Below are 17,696 nucleotides of genomic sequence, written 5' to 3'. Positions count from 1 at the left end.
TCAGGATTGGGTTGTGGTCAGATGATAGTTCATTGATCGTCTCTAGTTTGCATTGATAACTGATGTTTCTGAGGATAGCTATGTTAAGTACATCTGATCTGACAATACTTCCGAACTGCACAGGCACGTTATTAATTTTTATTGTATATAAATAGATTTTTGATGTATATATCTTTTTAAGATAAAAAGAAGTTTTATTTGAATATATGAAAAATAATTAAAGCCGAAAGTTTGTAGGTTATTCGAATATAAAAAAATTCAGAAAATAACTTTTCTTACTCTTCGAGGTTTTTTTTTTTTGTTCAGTATTCATCTCCTTCTCTGTACGTTGGGACTCTGTTAGACTCAATGTTTGTCACAATTAGTACTATTTTTAAATATATTCCATTTTTTCCTAATTTCTGAAGGATTGCCTTCTGCAATACCACCAGTCAACTTCTTAAACTTACATGAATCAAAACCTTGCATTCGTATAATTATTGGACCAGCTGTTCGTCGGATCTTGGCCTTTTCTGCAACCAATCCAGTCAAAAAAACATCTTCTATAAAAAAATAAGGTGTGTTAAAAGACATTTCGAAGAGGGACCGAACTGAATCGCCAGTGATGAAGTACATCGCTCCTTTAGCATAATTGGGGTAGATGATTCGATTGTACTCCTCATAGGAGGCACACCATCTAGACGCAGTATCGCGAATTGGCCTTACCCCTATTAATATTTCTCCCAGAATTGAATTTTTAACATTTGTTTTCTTCAAGGTTTCCATTAATCTTTCAACATTAATCAAGTTATCGTCATCTATCTTAGCAACGAACTGAACGTGCGGGCAGAAGTTGCTTACCCACTTCACCATGGCAACTGACTTCAAACTCAAATTCGTGTAGGTGTCAATGAAAGTAGATTGAACGATATCCTGAAATTTGTCGTTTTCGTCTGTGATTTGTTTTGCTACTGATTGGTTTTTAGTCGTTCCAAGTAAAAATATCAGTTTGGCTCCTTTGGATTTGGCGGAGCCACCCCAAGTGTCCCGAATAGCATTTCGTGCGTCGAAGTTTGAAGTAGCGCTAAAAACAACCATGATGAGTAAAAGATCTTTTCCTTCTTGGTCACACAAATCAAGATGGCTAATACTAAAGGTGTAGGGGTGTTCATTGACCACTGGCGATGCTAAAGATGAGGTATTCTCTTGACCTGGATTATTGCTATATCTGAATGCTTCATGCTCTGTTGTGTTTGAGATTGGTTTAACTATTGTTGAGTGATGTAATTCTGATCGGTGGTGAATAAGGGAGTGTTTGATGTCTGGTAATATCCATAGGGAATGAAGATCTGAATGGTACACACTTATTAATATGATGCACACCACGAACATAATGACCAGCAGAAGACGAATGACCCCATGACATGTTATCGAAGAACTCGCCCGATGAGACCTGAAAAAAAAAGGTTTTATTGAAGTGACAGTATCTGTGATATAACTTAAATAAGATTTCCAATGTAAATGAAAAAGAGTTTTTCATATTTGGCACTTCGGTTATTATTATTATTATTATTATTAATTTGAATGGTTCTATCTATGGCCATGTGTACAGATATTTTCTTGTATTTGTCTGATATATTTCTGCACTTTTTCTCTTCGCTGTTTAGTACGGCACTACTTAACTTACTTAAAAATTGCTTGTCAAAGGTATATGCGAACACAAAATGGCATTCAGCATATTCGCATGTGTTGGACCACAGTTTTATCCCAAAAAGACACGCTCGGAAATTAAGACCATTAAGGCTACTATTATCGGTGATTCGCACGGTACCTTACATCTTGGTCTGACAAAGAGAAATTGGAATAATAAGTTAATGATTTAATGTATCAAAAAGTCCCCGAGATCTAAATGTGTAATACGTACGAGCAATAGGGAAAACATTATCGGATATAACAGTCTATTAACGTTATATTAGCGCTATGTCTGTTAGCGTCATTCTTTCTCACAGAATGCAAATATCAACTAGACTCAAATATCAGCTACTACAATATTTATTGATATTTGAGATTAATGAAATCAAAGCAAAAATTTGGAACATCAATAATAACAGCAAATGGAGATTATATGACCAGAAAGAGGAGACTTCGAACAGCGATTAAGTGCCTGAGAGACTGTATTGGAAAACGAATCAGCAAACATTCTCTCGGACTTGAGAATACAAACTGATCGGCATTTGGAACACAATAGACCTGACATCACAATTATAACATAGACAAGTTTGAATTATTGATATCGCTGCACGTAGTGGTAACAACATTAACAACAAAGAACTGAAAAAGAAATGACTAAATATCGAGATCTGGCAATCGAATTTGGCAGGCTGTGGCTTAAATTTAAACACACACACCAAAGTCATCCCAATAGTTATCGGTGCACTTGGCGCAATTTCAAAACTATTTAAAAGAACTAAACATCAATGTTATAACCAGTGGTACACCACTGGTTATCTTTAATCTTGCAGACTCACATCCCCCACATACACCTTTTTGATATCTATCAGTTAACCATTCTCTTATCCATATTAATATTCTATAATCTAAACCCATAATTCTCCAATTTATGCAACAGTCTACCATACTGTATTCTGTCAAAAGACTTAGCAAAATCCAAAAGTATCATGGGGTATCCATTCCCCTTGTCTGGTTCAATGGTAACATTGTTATAGAATGTGAGCAAGTTGCTAAAATATGACCTTCCCCTTAGTAAACCCATGTTGCTCATTGAAAAGTATAGATTCACATTTCTGAATGTGATCCTTAACCAATTTGTCCAAAATCTTCATCACCTCTCCTGAGTTACTAATTGGAACCGGGCAATATGAACCGGGTTATATTTATATATTATCGATAGTGGATTTTAAAATAAAACCAATAAATCATTACATAACATTATATTTTATATTAAAAATTGTGAGGCCTGTCTAGCTAAGTTGAAGTGGTGCTTCCATCCTCAGCTCTAGGCCGCACGAAGATTGACTTCAGTTCAAGTCTAGTCGCAGACTAGAGCAATTTTTCTAACCCTGTCTTTGACCGGTACCCGAGGTAATTGATCTTTCGAAAGGACAAGCTAATTTTTTTTCTTGGAACATAAATAATTTTTCGTCCCTTAAATTCAAGAAAATCGACCGTAAAACCCACATTTAGGTACCAAGACATTGCAGCACTTGTTTGCACGTCTCTTCATCGGGTGTTGCTAATAATTAGTAATAATCTTGGGACAGCTATCTCTGATTGGCTGCCGGTGCCGATTGAATTCAAAAATAGGGTTAAATGGCCTCAGCTACTCCCGATAAAGGGAACCTGTCATAGGACATAAGCAATTATATTGTCAATTGCTTAATATTTATTTATCATTTTATATATAAAACAGAAAAATGTTTATCAATATATTTTAATTAACATGTAAATGCTTCTAAATTTTTCTAAGAAATGCAATTAAGAAAAAAGAAATAACGTTTATTTTATATATTTTTTTCAAATAAAGAAATATTTTTATTTTAAAAAAACACAGTTGCTAACAAGGGTGTGGAAAATAATAAAACATATTTCCCATATTTCAGTTGCACGTATAAAAACTTCGAATATGTCAGTTAAGAAAATAACTCTTTAAACTTCGAGTTTTATTTTATTTTTTTATTATTTATCGGCTTCCATGTACTTGACCAGTAATTTCCAGCTAAATCGGGTCACAGTTAGTACTGTTTTTAATTATTTTCCATTTTTCTCTTATTTTTAAAGGACTGCCTTCTTCAATACCTGTTAATATCTTAAACTTGCACGCATCAAATACTCGCATATCTGTCATTTTTGGACCATCTACTCTTCGGATCTTTGCCTTTTCGGCAACCAATCCTGTCAGGAAAACATCTTCTATAAAAAAATAAGGTACATCGAAAGAAGATTCGAAAAGGGGCCGAACCGAATCCCCTGTGATAATGTACATTCCTCCTTTAGCGTAGTCGGGATACAAGGATCGGTTGTACTCCTTATACGAGACGTTCCATCTAAACTTGGTATTGCGAAATGGAATTATCCTAACTCTTATGGCACCGAGTATTGCTTTGCTAACGTTTGTTTCCTTCAAGGTTTCTATTAATACATCAACATTAATTATGTTATCATCATCTATCTTAGTAACGAACTGAACGTGCGGACAGAAGCTGCTGACCCACTTCACCATGGCAACCGATTTCAAACTCAAGTTCTTGTAAGTGTCAAGGAAAGTGGATTGAATAATATCCTGGAATACGTAATTTTCTTTGACGATTTGTTTTTGTATTGATCCTTCTTCAGGGGTTGCAAGTAAAAATATCAGTTTGACCCCTTTGGATTTAGCATAGCCCCCCCAAGTGTCCCGAATAGCATTTCTTGTGTCAAAGTTTGAAGTAGCACTGAAAACAACCATGATCAGTTTGATGGTCGCATAAATCGGGATGGTTGATACGGAAGGTGTACGAGTGTTCGTTGACTTTTGGTTGTAGTGCGGGTGAAGTATTCTCTTGACTCGAATTCTTGCTATATTGCAATGTTTCATGTTTTGTTTTGCTTGCAATTGGTGTAACTTTCATTGAGTTGCGTAATCAACCCAAGGGAAATTTCAATTGCTGGTGAAAATCCACGTGTTTGGTATCTGATGATATCCACAATGAATGAAGATCTTTATGATACAAACCTGCTAATATGATACACACAGCGAACGTAATGACTAGCAGAAAGCGGATGAGTCTCTGACATGTTGCCGAGGAAATAGTCAGATGATACCTGAGGGGCGGGAGAAAAAAACAAAAACAAAAAAATACGTGTTATTCATACAACAATATTTTGGATATATCTTAAATAAGCTTTCTAGGATAAATTTAAAACAATAAGGTTTCATATTCTTTATGTATCTTTACTTTTGTTAATTTCTTTGTATATATTATATAAAGTCGTGCATAGAAGTATATTTCTCCTTTTCGGGATGTAATCTAGCTCGCTTCCTCGTGGTGTACCCTGGGTAATGCTAATTGAGATAGAACGATTTGGCTGCCAGTCTAAGTTCGCCTGGCTAAGGCATGCAGTCAAACAATACTGATTTTTCTGTTTGGCTGACAAAAAAAAAAAAAAAATTGGGATTTAGCATTAAGATGTCTACGAAGACGACCTTAACAGAAGAGGAAAAATAAATGGTAACACCCTGATTGGTGCTATATATCACCGGAATTATGGCAGTGCAACATATGTTAAGGATGATACAGAAAATGTTCTCGTCCTAACAATGAGATGATAATGATACCAATCTTATGAGTGTGAAAATCCACAACATAACAATAATCAGTGTCTATAAACCTCCTTTAGCACCATGGAATATAGATGTGATAGTCATCTATCAACATCCAACAGTATGGATTAGCGATTTTAATAGCCATCATGAAAAATGGAAGTACCGTAATAACAACGACTGTGGTACTGCCCTCGTTCAATGGGCAGAAATAAATAATATACATCTTGTATATTATATTTGATGCTAAGGACAGAAATACCTTTAGATCAGCAGCATGGCAAACGGAGTCTAATCCGGACCTTTGTTTTGTTTCGCTAAACACAGAAGGGCAACCATTACCAGGAAGATACTTTCTAACTTCCCACACAGTGAACATCGACTGGTGTTACTAGAAATTGGCATGACGCTACCTATAGCAAAATCCTTCCCACGACAGCGTTGAAATTTTAAAAAAGCAAAGTGGAGAAATTTTGCGAATGAGTTGGATAAATGTGTTCGTTGGATACCGGCTAGAGTTGCGGAGTACAAGAGATTCGTAGGCGCGATCATATCAACTGCGAAAAAATATATCCGTAGGGGTTACAGAAAAGATTATGTTCCCCGTTGGAATGAAGAGAGTGGAAATCTTTATAGAGAGAGATACTTAAAGTGAAGATCCTGAAATAGCAGATGAATTACTAAATAGCCTGAACTAATCTCGAAAAACAAAATGGATTGATACAATTGAAAATCTTCACTTCAAACGATCAAGTCGAAAAGCTTGGAATCTTATCGAAAAACTATCCACAACTAATCTACCTAAAAGAAACAAAACATAACGACCACCCTTAAGAAAATAGCTAATCAAATCATTAACATTTAACATGTCAAGGGTACCTTAGGGACCATGAACATACTAAGAAAGAACTCAGAACACGGAAAACAAATGTTCCTGCTTTTTCACAATACGCCTCAATCTTTACTATAGATGAAGTGGAAATCGTCATAAAAGATGTCAAAGCAGGCAAGAACCCCAGGCTTCGATGGCATCCATCCTGAAGGTTTGATTAATAGCGAGTCAAATACTATAAAATGGTTTTCTGAATTCTTTTCTGATATATTACTGATTGGCCGACAACCTAGCCAGTTTAAGAAGTCAAAAATAGTTGCTTTCTTAAACCTGGAAAACCGTCTTAGGAGGCAAAAACGTTATGGACCTGTCGCTTTATTGAGTTGCGCCTATAAAATGTTAGAACGCCTTCTGTACAACAGCTTGTCCATACCAACTATGGAACACGTCCCGAATGAACAAGCTGTTTTAGAGAAAAACGTGGTTGCTGTCAAGTGCTCACTTTAACATCATACACAGAAGCTGGATTCCAGAAGCAAGGAAACACATCCGTCTTCAAAGCAAGAAAATACATCGGCTGTCTTCCTGGACCTAACAGCAGCCTATGACACAATATGGCGTGAAGGCCTTATATATAAATTTCTTAGTATTGTTCCGTGTAATCGACTGCACACTTAATTTCCTCCATGCTCACTGAACGTTTCTTTCAAGTTATATTAGGAAATAAAATGTCACGACAACGAAAACTTGATAAAGTTCTTCCACAAGGGTCAGTATTGGCCCCTTACTTTTTAATCTATACACCTACGATTTGCCCGCTACCATCTCACGCAAGTTCTGTTATGCTGCTAACACTGTAATTGTAATTCGACACAAAAACATGGGTCAGGCTGAATAGGTACTTACAAAAGGTCTGAAAACAATAGGTGAATATTACAAAACATGGAGGCTCCAGTTCAATCCAGATAAAACAGAAGTATCACATGGCAGATTCCACTTTGCATATTTGCTTTGAAGGATGTTTACTACTGCACAATAAGTTTCCAAAGTACCAGGGCGTAACCTTGGACCTCACGCTCTCTTACAAGCAACACCTAACAAACGTTACTGGCAAGTTAAGAACCGGTAATAACATAATACAAAAACTAATAGCCACGATAATGGGAGCAACAGCTGATAATCTGCGTATTACAGCTCTCGAACTAGTTTTCTCTGTTGCCGAATACTGTTCACCAGTGTGTCTAAATAACACAAATGTTAAACTTGTTGATAACCAACTAAATAAAACAACGAGACTGATTTCTGGCACAATTAAATCAACTCACACACACACACACACACACACACACACACACACTGGATCCCGGCTCTTAGCAACATTGTTCCACCAAGTCTGCGCAGTACTAAAGCTCTCTTATAGGAGTATAAGATTCTGGAGAACACAGCCCTACCAATACACTTAGATCTACCAGACTTGAATGGACTGAGATCGAGACATCCACCATTACAATTAGCCCAACAACTATTACAATCTAACTTCGAACTGAAGCAAAAATTGCAAGAACGTTTTGATACTTGTTCAAATCTTCGATTAAAATCCTGATCAGCTAAGAATACGAACTAGTCAGAACGAACTATGTGCAGATATGCTTTTTTAAATGGGGTAAACGACCGTCCCCACATCGTGATTTTGGAGCTCAAAGACAAACTGTAGACCATATTGTAACCCAACGTTATCTTAGAACATATTCAGGAGACAAATCGGATTTTCTAAGTGCTACTCCCGAAGCTATGAACTATTTAACTAATATGGATATGACCCTTTAATTTTATTGGTTATTAAAATGATTCTTAATTCTATTTGCTTTTTAAATGACATCGTACTGCATGTTATGGCACTCTCGTTCATAATATGAACGAGAGTGCCAGGGGAACGGTCGTATTTTCTGGGAGCTCCCGAAAGCTAAGTACAATTTTGAATGGAAATTAGAGTAAATGTTAAAAATCATAACGTGATATTGTCTAAATTTGGTAGCTTGTTGTGTCTGTGTGAATTTGGTGTAAATTCCGTAAATTAATTTAGTCTTTAACGATACGTTTCATATATTTGAATATGGCGCCAATGCGACGTAAGATAATGGCGTCCCAAAATACGACGCCATTGTTCAAAAACTGTAGTGTGAGAGAGTTTGTCCGGTGTGATGTGTGTGGAATGTATGCATTCCCGAATGAGTCTGGAGTATGGGTTGAAAGTGATAGTGGTGGGAGAATGTGTAGAAAGTGTATGCAAAGTGAGGAGTCGAAGTATGTGTCAGGTTGTGAGACAGTTATGGTTGAAGAAAGCCAGAATGCGAGTGAAAATAGTGGCTCGATAGGGAATTGCGGTGTACAAGATGGCAATGTGAGCGGTGATCTAAGAAAGAGTGAGAGCAATTATACAGAAAGAGAAAATGGTTTGAATGATAAAAAAAATGAGGAATTATTTGTAGGAAGTGAGATCGCTAGGCTGCGCGCAGTGATACAAGATGCGCAGCGGCAATTAGAGCACCTGCAAAACTTTTTCCAGAGTGATTCGGCTAACGGAAATAAACAGCGTGGGCGAGTTTCCGAAATGAAGGAGAGAGTATTGTATGGTGACTCGTTATTAAGAGGAGTAATAGATGGGAGTGTAACTAAATCGTACTTGCCGGGTGCGAAATTTAAGGATGTAAGTGAGAGCATTAGAGTGCAAAAACAGAGGGTGAAAGAAATAACAATTGTGGCTGGTACGAATTGAAAGGTGATAAATTTTTTATGAGAGAGGACTTGAAAGTATTGTTAAAGGTAGCGAAAGAAAAGAGTGACAGAGTTAGAATGGTGAGTCTGTTACCGCGGTATGACAGAGAGGAGTTTAGAAGGAGGGCCATAATCGCAAATGATATTATGCGCAGGTTATGCGGACGGTGTGGTGTGGAATTTGTGGACGTGTGGAATGAGTTTAATGGGCGAAAGGACTTATACAAGATGGATGGACTGCATTTGAATGGACTTGGTGTGCGGAGACTGGAAAAAGTGTAGCTGAATGAAGTGAAAATGGATGTGCAGAACCAGGGAAACTAGAACTACCAAGGAGGGGGGGGGAAGTGGATATCCAGACATCAGTGAGACAGTTGAGTGTAAAAATGTATATAATGTACCTGATCCAGCAATAAGGACAAAAAATGGGAATGGGATATTTAGAATAACGCATCAAGATAGGGGTGGGACAAAGGGAACATTGCAATTCATGTATACTAATGCCAGGAGTATTAGGAACAAGAAGGAAGAATTTTTGGCCTTGATTGGCTCTTCCTGGCCACAGGTTATTGGCATTAGTGAAACATGGCTGACGGAAGATGATATAGTTAGTGGGATAGAATGTGTAGGTTATAGTATGTTTAGGAGGGACAGAGAGAATAAAATTGGGGGAGGGGTGTTATTGATGATAGCTGATGAACTGCAGCCAAGGAGAATTGAAGTATTGCAGGATAGTGAAAGGAGCTCATTTGAGGATATTTGGTGTGAGATTGATACTGGCAGAATAAAATATACAGTTGGGTGCTGCTATAGACCAGGTGATGGAATAGATGGTGGAGATGGTATGCATAAACAAATTGATGAAATGAGTGGAAGGAGGGTAAGTATTATGGGGGATTTCAACTATGGTAACATTGATTGGAAGGAGGAGAGGACACATGTGAGGAAGGAAATGGATTTTATTCAATTATTAAGGGATAACTATCTGAAACAGCATGTAATTGAAAATACTAGGGGTGTGAGAGTGCTTGACCTGGTAATAGTATCTGAGAATTTGACTGTAATGAATATGACCATGTTGCCACCTATTGGTGAGAGTGATCATAAGGTCTTGACCTGGGAGGTGGCTAAAGGTGTGAAATTTGTGATTAAGACAGGGTATATGTGGAATTACCGTGCTGGCAAGTATGACAAGCTTAGGAGATTGCTTGGATCAGTGCCATGGCATGTAAAACTGCAAGGGCTGGACGTCGATAGAGCATGGGAAGTGATCAAAGAGCATTTACAAGAGGTTATGGCTGATTGTATACCTAAGGTCCGAATAGTGAAACAAGGAGGGGTTAAATGGTTGAATAACACCATTAAGCTTGAGCTGCAAAAAAAGAAACAACTATGGAGGGAATTTAAAGAAAGGGGTGACCTGCAGGCACACGAACGGTATAAAGTACAGGCTAGAAGGGTAACGAGTGTGGTAAAAACAGAAAAAGCCGATTATGAAAGGAAACTAGCTATGCAAGCAAAAGAGAATCCCAAACAGTTCTTTCAATATGCTGCAAGCAAGAAAAAAACTGTACATGGCAAAATGATTTTAAGGAATGACGATGGTAAAGAGTTCACTGAACCAGTCGATATAGTGGAGTTACTGAGCGCGCACTTTGCAAAAGTATATCATCCAGGTGGTGACGTTGAAAAAATGAAGGAACCATTAGTTTATATGGGAATTGTGATGAATGAAGTGGAGATGAATAGTCTATTACAGAACCTTAATGTGAATACATCTGTGGGATTGGATGGTATACCGGCACGGGTCTTGCATGAAGCAGCTAATGAATTATCAGTGCCCTTGACCATGTTGTTTAATCTGAGTCTCAGGTCTGGCTTAGTCCCGAAGGCGTGGAAAGAAGGGAAAATAGTTCCACTGCATAAAGGAGGATCCAAGACTATGGTTGCAAATTACCGACCGATCAGCATATCAGGAGTCGTTGTCAAGGTCTTGGAGAAAGTAGTCAAGGGAAAAATACAGGAATGGATTGATGAAAATGAGATACTGTACAGAGGACAGCATGGCTTTGTGAAGGGTAGATCATGCCTCAGTAACTTGCTCAAGTTTTATAACAGGGTGTCGGCTGAACTGGATAAGGGAAATGGGTTTACAGTGATACTGCTGGACCTGGCAAAGGCGTTTGACAGGATACCACATGGAATTCTAATCCGTAAACTACAACATATGGGAATGGATATGGTTGGTGAGATGGATAGCTGGGTGGTTGATGGAGAGATATCAAAGAGTAGTTTATTCAGGAGTAGAGTCCAAAAAACGGCCTGTGACTAGTGGTGTGCCACAGGGTTCTGTTCTTGGACCACTGCTGTTTAATCTGTTCATTAACGATATAGGGAATGGTCTAAGTGGGACAGTTCATTTGTTCGCTGATGATGCAAAGTTGGGTAGGGCGATAGTGAATGCAGAAGATGTCAAAGTCTTGCAAGATGACTTAGATAGATTGGAGTTCTGGACTAAGGAGAATGGATGTCAATTTAATGTGACAAAATGTAAGGTTATGCATTTCGGAGTGAAAAGATTAGCAGCAGTATACCACATTGGCGGAACTGTACTCCAAGAGATTGATGAGGCCAGGGACTTGGGAGTGTTGGTGGATAGGGAGATGAAGTTTAGGGGGCACATTTCGAAAGTAGCTAAATCAGCTCATCAACTCACTTGGTTGTTGAAAAATACCTTGACGAGCAGAGAAAAACAAGTTATTGTACCTCTGTACCGAGCCCTGATAAGACCTCATCTAGACTACTGTGCCCAGATTTGGTCACCTCGGTTCCTTCTTGATGGGGAGGAGGTCGAGAGGATCCAGAGGCGAGTGACTAAGATGATAGCAGGTCTACGGAATGCACCATACGAGAACAGGTTGAAGATTTGTGGGTTGCAGAAACTAGTTGATAGGCGAAAAAGGGGAGATATGATTGAGACATTCAAATTGCTAAAAGGATTCTATAGGATTAATTCAGATGATATTTTTGAGATCAGGACTGGTGGTGGGAGAACTAGGGGACACCCATGGAAGCTGGGCAAGAGCGTGGTTAGCAGGGGTGTTAGAGCTGGGTTCTTTACTTTTAGAGTGGTAAATGAGTGGAATAAGCTGCCAGAGTCTGTTGTGGGTGCTATGACAGTGAGCGAGTTCAAGGCAAGGTATGATAGATACTGTGAGAATGTTGAACAGCTGTGTGGACATGATGTTTAGGGCCTCCCTCGATGAGTCTAAGGACTCCTGGAGTAGCCCGTGGTAATAATAATAATAATAATAATAATAATAATAATAATAATAATATTTTATTATTTATGACATACGAATAAATATATAAATCTCCTTTTCCCATATTGTTCGACACATTTCTTCACTCTTTGTCTTCGTGGTTTAACAGCTTGCTTGAGTAATTATTCAGTGGCACACTGGAAATCTGTTTCAGATCACTGGTAGAACACAAAAATTAGAACACTCGAAAAGGAAGGCTAATCGCACGTGATTGTAACTCTACCTAACCAGCTCGGTTTTTATCTCGAGAAACTGGAATATTACAGTAAGCAAAAGAAGATATCAAAATTCCCTTCATAGTGGTGTGCTACTGCTAGTTACTTCATCTGAATTCGCTACCAGAAGTACGATCTTATTTTTTTATTTTTATTTTATTTTATAGATATTTAATATTTTTTTAAAATGTTCTAATGTTTAATATATTTTATGTTGCTCCTAAGTAAGATTATTATCAAATCTATAGTATTTTTTATACCGTTGGTGGGCTAAGGATATTTCCGCCCCTATTTTTTATGAATTTTGTAATATTTTTTACATAGTCTAGAAATTTTAGAGACCAAACGTGCGGGATTCGAACCCGCAGCCATGGGGGTTGGAAAGCGAGTACGCTAATCACCCAGCGTAATATATTATAATTTTATAATATAAAATTATAAATATGAATTAATATAATATATATATAAACCATAAAACATAAAAAATAGAAAAAATATAAATAAATTGAGAATTATCTATATATAATTTTCAATATAATCAACATATTATTGATATTAAATAATCTTTTATATTGCGTATACTGTATATACGAAACGATTTTAGTATTAAAGAATAGATAAAGAATAGTACTGATAAACGAGATTCAATACATTTTCAAATAAAGTTTATAATCATATCAATAAATTTCATTTATTTTTCAAAGTAATCAATCATTTAATCAAAATGTATTTATAATTTTCTCTGGAATTTATATATAGTTATTTGAAAATAATTAAACTGTTTTTGTTTACAATATTAAAAACTTACACACCAGGAAAATGTAATTATGTATACAATACTAATAGAAATAATATCTGCACCATCTTAAAAGTCGGATTGAACAATCGACCGTGAGATGCGGTGATTGATTCATTCAATCCAATACCCTTGGAGGGTAATGGATAGCAATGCTGTAGCCAGTGAAGTTCTAACTGAGGCTCAGCTATTGCTTTTACCCTCCTGCCATGATCAGAGCTTTAATTGCTCAATAACACCTTATCCCTTCACTGTCCTCTACAGATAACGGGGAAGATGAAAAGCAATCTTGCTTCGCCCCTTTAAGCCAGTCCTTAAAAAGACTATAAGGACCATCTTAAAATTTGAGTAAGAAAACCGACAATAGAAGTTTTTGGGTATTTGCAAAAAAAAATGTACGAAAGTTATCTAAATGACACATAGAAACAATCATCGTAGTTTTCTGTTTCGTTAAATAAATATACCAAGGATATAATAAACAATATTACTGAATTTATACATAAATTGTACTTATAAACCTTCCCAAATCATTCTATTCAGTGTGACAACAGAAAAACAAAACTACTCCCATCTTTTGAAAAGTTTTCAACTCACAGTTTTCTGTTCTTAAGTGAAACGTTATATCACTGATCGCAATTGAAATAGGGAAATCGTTATTTATTAAGTTATAATCTACATAAATATTATATTTTCCAAATACTTTGTAATTAATATAGGAAAGAAAACTGCATATTTTATAAATAGAAGAGAACAAATAATGAACATTTTCCTTTAAAAAAATGATATATCCTACCCTTATATTTATCTCTGCCACAGGAGGTCCAAAACTGAACAAAATTACATTTTTCCCTTACTAATGCCAGTAATAATACGTAGTACACGAAATGTAAGGTAGAATATATATTTAAATAAATATGCGTTTATATATATATATATATATATATATATATATATATATATATATATATATATATTCTAAATATAAAGGGTATGTTGAATTACATTTGGTTGTTTTGTACAAATTTATATTATAATATAATAATTTGAGTAATTTATATTTAATTTTAATTAAAAATAATATATTCACATTCTTTATATTTGCATATAAAATAATTAGAGTAAAAATGTTAATTTAAATTAAATTAAATAATTTAAATTAACATCCTTAAAATAGTGATTTTTGAGATTACAACCTAGGGTAAAGGATGGGAATGCTGTAGCCAATGAAGTTTTAACTGAGGCTCGCTATTGCCGTTACTCAGCCAAGACCAGATCTTATAGCTAAATAACACCCCATCTACACATTTTCTTCAATCAGATGAAGGGATAAAGAGCAAATGACTCAGTCCATCCCCCCATCCCCATCCCCAAAAAGTGACTTTGTGTTCATCTTCCTAGTCCGAATAAATCAAGACGATTGTTTTTCCTTATCCTATTCTAAATATTCTTTAAAACTTACCTGACCATTGACTTCATTATTAACTCTTAAGCCATATATATTTCATATGCAATACACAAATCCGAATCGAACTGTAGACAGATTATAGCTGGGGGTATACTAGTGTAAAAGATCGGTACTCAAAGCAGCATATTTTGCATGTGTGTGTGTATTAAAATAAATCTGCCTCTGGTGATTTTCACCTTACAGATATGTGAACCTACATAATCGTGTTCACAGCGAGAATAGACTACTTTGCGATATAGCACAACTGAAGGCTATCTACAGTATGATTTTTGATGATTTTAACAAGTATTTACAGGTGGTTTTTATCAAAATGAATGATTATTTTTCATTGTTTCATGACTTGATTGCACAACGATGTTTGCTCTAGATAAAAAGAACAAAAACTGAAGTGACCGTGAGCCTTGGAGAATCCAACCCCATCCTTCTCCCACATTTATAATCGTACTGTATTGAGTTAGAAAAGGGTTGAAGTCTATCTACACTTATAAATAATTCTATTCATAACTATCGATCATATAGATTTTTGTACGGCATTGTTGGAGTTGTAACTTTTTGTCTTCTGTTAGATTAATGTTATTATTTTCACCAGCCAGTTTCAGTAGAAGAAATCAGCACTGAGCTGACTGCATAGCGCCTGCATTTTTATCATCATTATTTTAACGTCTCCGCATGCTCGATTTGCAAAAGAAACGCCATCATAGGTTCGAATATAGACTTCGATTACAAAGTATTTTTGTTTTATTTTCTAGAGCACACACACACAAATAGAATTTTCTGTTCTGGAAGATGCTCTCAAATTCTTCTTTAGCTGTTTTTACAATGATCAGCCCTCCAATCTATTTTAAATATCACTCAATACGTCTTTGCAGAACACGAATTTATTTGAATATCTCCCGAAGGATTCAGAGATATGCTGTTGCAGGGAACTTTCTCGGGACATACTTTTATATGCTGCAGCCATAATGAATTACAACTTTATCATTTAAGTTCGTTTTTTTCCCGAATAAATCATACAATGATGACCAGAAGACAAATCTACCAATAATAGTTGAAATAATTTCATAATAAGGCTTTTTCAACTACAGTTCTGATCATATATTAATCGACCGAGAAAAACTACCAAAATAAAAAATATTATAATTTATATCTTTAACATAAATTACATATTTTGCTGATTCGTTGTATTTATAGTCCCGTGCTAAATCGCATCAATATTTAGGAAAATTTTCCTTATTGGTTTTTTCGAGAATATGTTTATAACTTGCTTTTGACGAAGAATATAGCTTTATCTTGTATACCAACTATGAAGTAGGTTTACTATTTAAATTCTGATCATTATTAAATACTTAAAAGGAATCTGTAAATATATATTATCATTTATAATATCTTTTACCTTCGTTCCATATTACAAATTTCAGTTTCTTCATATCCCAATTTCAGTACAAGCATTCACTATTGAGCTGGCTGTATTGCACCACATAATCTTCTCGTATTCAATACTTTTTTGCTCGATTAATATTTTAATATTAACCAAGTGAACGTGAACAAAAAGCAATCTACTGATAAAGCAACATTTTTGACGTAGAGAATTATGTGACATCTTATCAGCAGATAAGCATTCACGACAAACAGAAGGCAAAAGGTCTCTGATTAGATATCAACTTCTCTAATAACAGAGATGTCTGAAATAAAGTGTCTTGTTTAATAGAATTGGTCATTTTTATTGTTATTTTCACTAACACTATAATCAAATGTACAGTATGGCGCAAAAAAACAGTAATATAATTATAACGATATATGTTATGAGGTAAACGGGTTTATTAACAAAGTAATATGGGTTTTCCCCTGATGTCCTGTCTGACCAGAGATGCGAGAACCTTGGCTGGCACAGTGCCAAGAAGAGTCAATTCATGCTGAAGGAGAGAAAGGAATACGATGATGAACGAATTCGTCACCAACACCCGAAATCACGTACTTTATACTTAAAAATTTCCAACTGCTATACAAGCAAAATAGTTACCACTTTAAGAACTGGAATTTTCATAAAAGAAATGCTAATTTTCTGGCGTATAATAATAAACACTCATTATTGACCACCCTCTTCAATGAAGTAGGACCCAATTATGCCATGACCTGACGCACACCATGCGATGTCCTTCTCGCTGTGAAGAGGTTTCTCTTGAACAAATTCTGGTCTTCAGAAACCAAGAAATCTGTCAGTTCGTCTGTTTACATGACCGCTTAGATGGAAATGCTTCGTCCGAGAATCAGACATTAGAGAAGGAAGGAGCGATCTTTATAGACATTGGCCAGCACGCCGTACAGTGTAATCTGTTGCTGTTAAATACTGACCCACCTGAATGACGTACGAAAAGGCACCCAGTTCCTTAAGGATTCTCTGTAGTGACTACCTCGATGTCTCAAGTTTTACCGCTGTTCGACGTTGACTGCGTTTCGGAGACTGTAACACTTACTCCAGCACACGCCCATATTTCTCATTTGTGTTAATAGTTCGTGATCTGGCCGAATGCCCTTTGCATTGCGGCAAAACACTCCTGGTACGTCGAAACCTCTCGATTAAGGCAATGATGACACTATTGCTTGGTCACACGTATGAAAATGACGAACAAACTGTTCGCAAACATGTTGTAGGCTTAGACCATTTGCACTACCGACTCCGTACGAACGAAAACAATGTTCAACAACAATAAACGTCTTTTCTTTCAACGTCAACATCATTGCTGCAGCTAAAGGTAATAGAGTAGACGCTACGCACGTGCTCTTCTATCAATATGCATGCTGTGGAACGACATACATATCTCATAACGGTGTACTGAAGGGGTGTCGAAATTCAGTACTGTTTTTCTTTTCTTTTTTTTTTGTACCGTACCGTATGACATTCTTATAGGTGTTATTATGAATCTAAACTGCAGCTTCAAGAATAAGCCAGAGAGAGAGAGAGAGAGAGAGAGACTTTGAAATATTTCTATA

General features: G+C 36.2%; 2 protein-coding genes across 2 annotated transcripts; both read right to left on the bottom strand.

The window, feature by feature from the left end:
• Positions 1-345: 345 nt before the first annotated feature.
• LOC150101940 (beta-1,3-galactosyltransferase 5-like) lies at positions 346-14,717 on the bottom strand. Its single transcript, XM_090399937.1, has 2 exons — positions 14,700-14,717; positions 346-1,432 (listed from the first exon to the last, which is right to left on the bottom strand). The coding sequence occupies exons 1-2, from the start codon at positions 14,714-14,716 to the stop codon at positions 346-348; spliced, it is 1,104 nt and encodes a 367-aa protein (XP_090256063.1). The 5' UTR covers position 14,717.
• Positions 3,716-4,573, bottom strand: LOC150101941 (beta-1,3-galactosyltransferase 5-like). The gene has a single exon (XM_090400739.1). It carries the CDS (start codon positions 4,571-4,573, stop codon positions 3,716-3,718), a length of 858 nt encoding a protein of 285 aa, XP_090256865.1.
• Positions 14,718-17,696: the final 2,979 nt, after the last annotated feature.

Source organism: Typopeltis vanoorti, chromosome 11, assembly GCF_054136105.1.
Source record: "Typopeltis vanoorti isolate ZY-2024b chromosome 11, IOZ_Tvanoo_1.0, whole genome shotgun sequence".
Lineage (NCBI taxonomy): Eukaryota > Metazoa > Arthropoda > Arachnida > Uropygi > Thelyphonidae > Typopeltis > Typopeltis vanoorti.
This window is presented reverse-complemented; position numbering and strand designations above follow the sequence as displayed.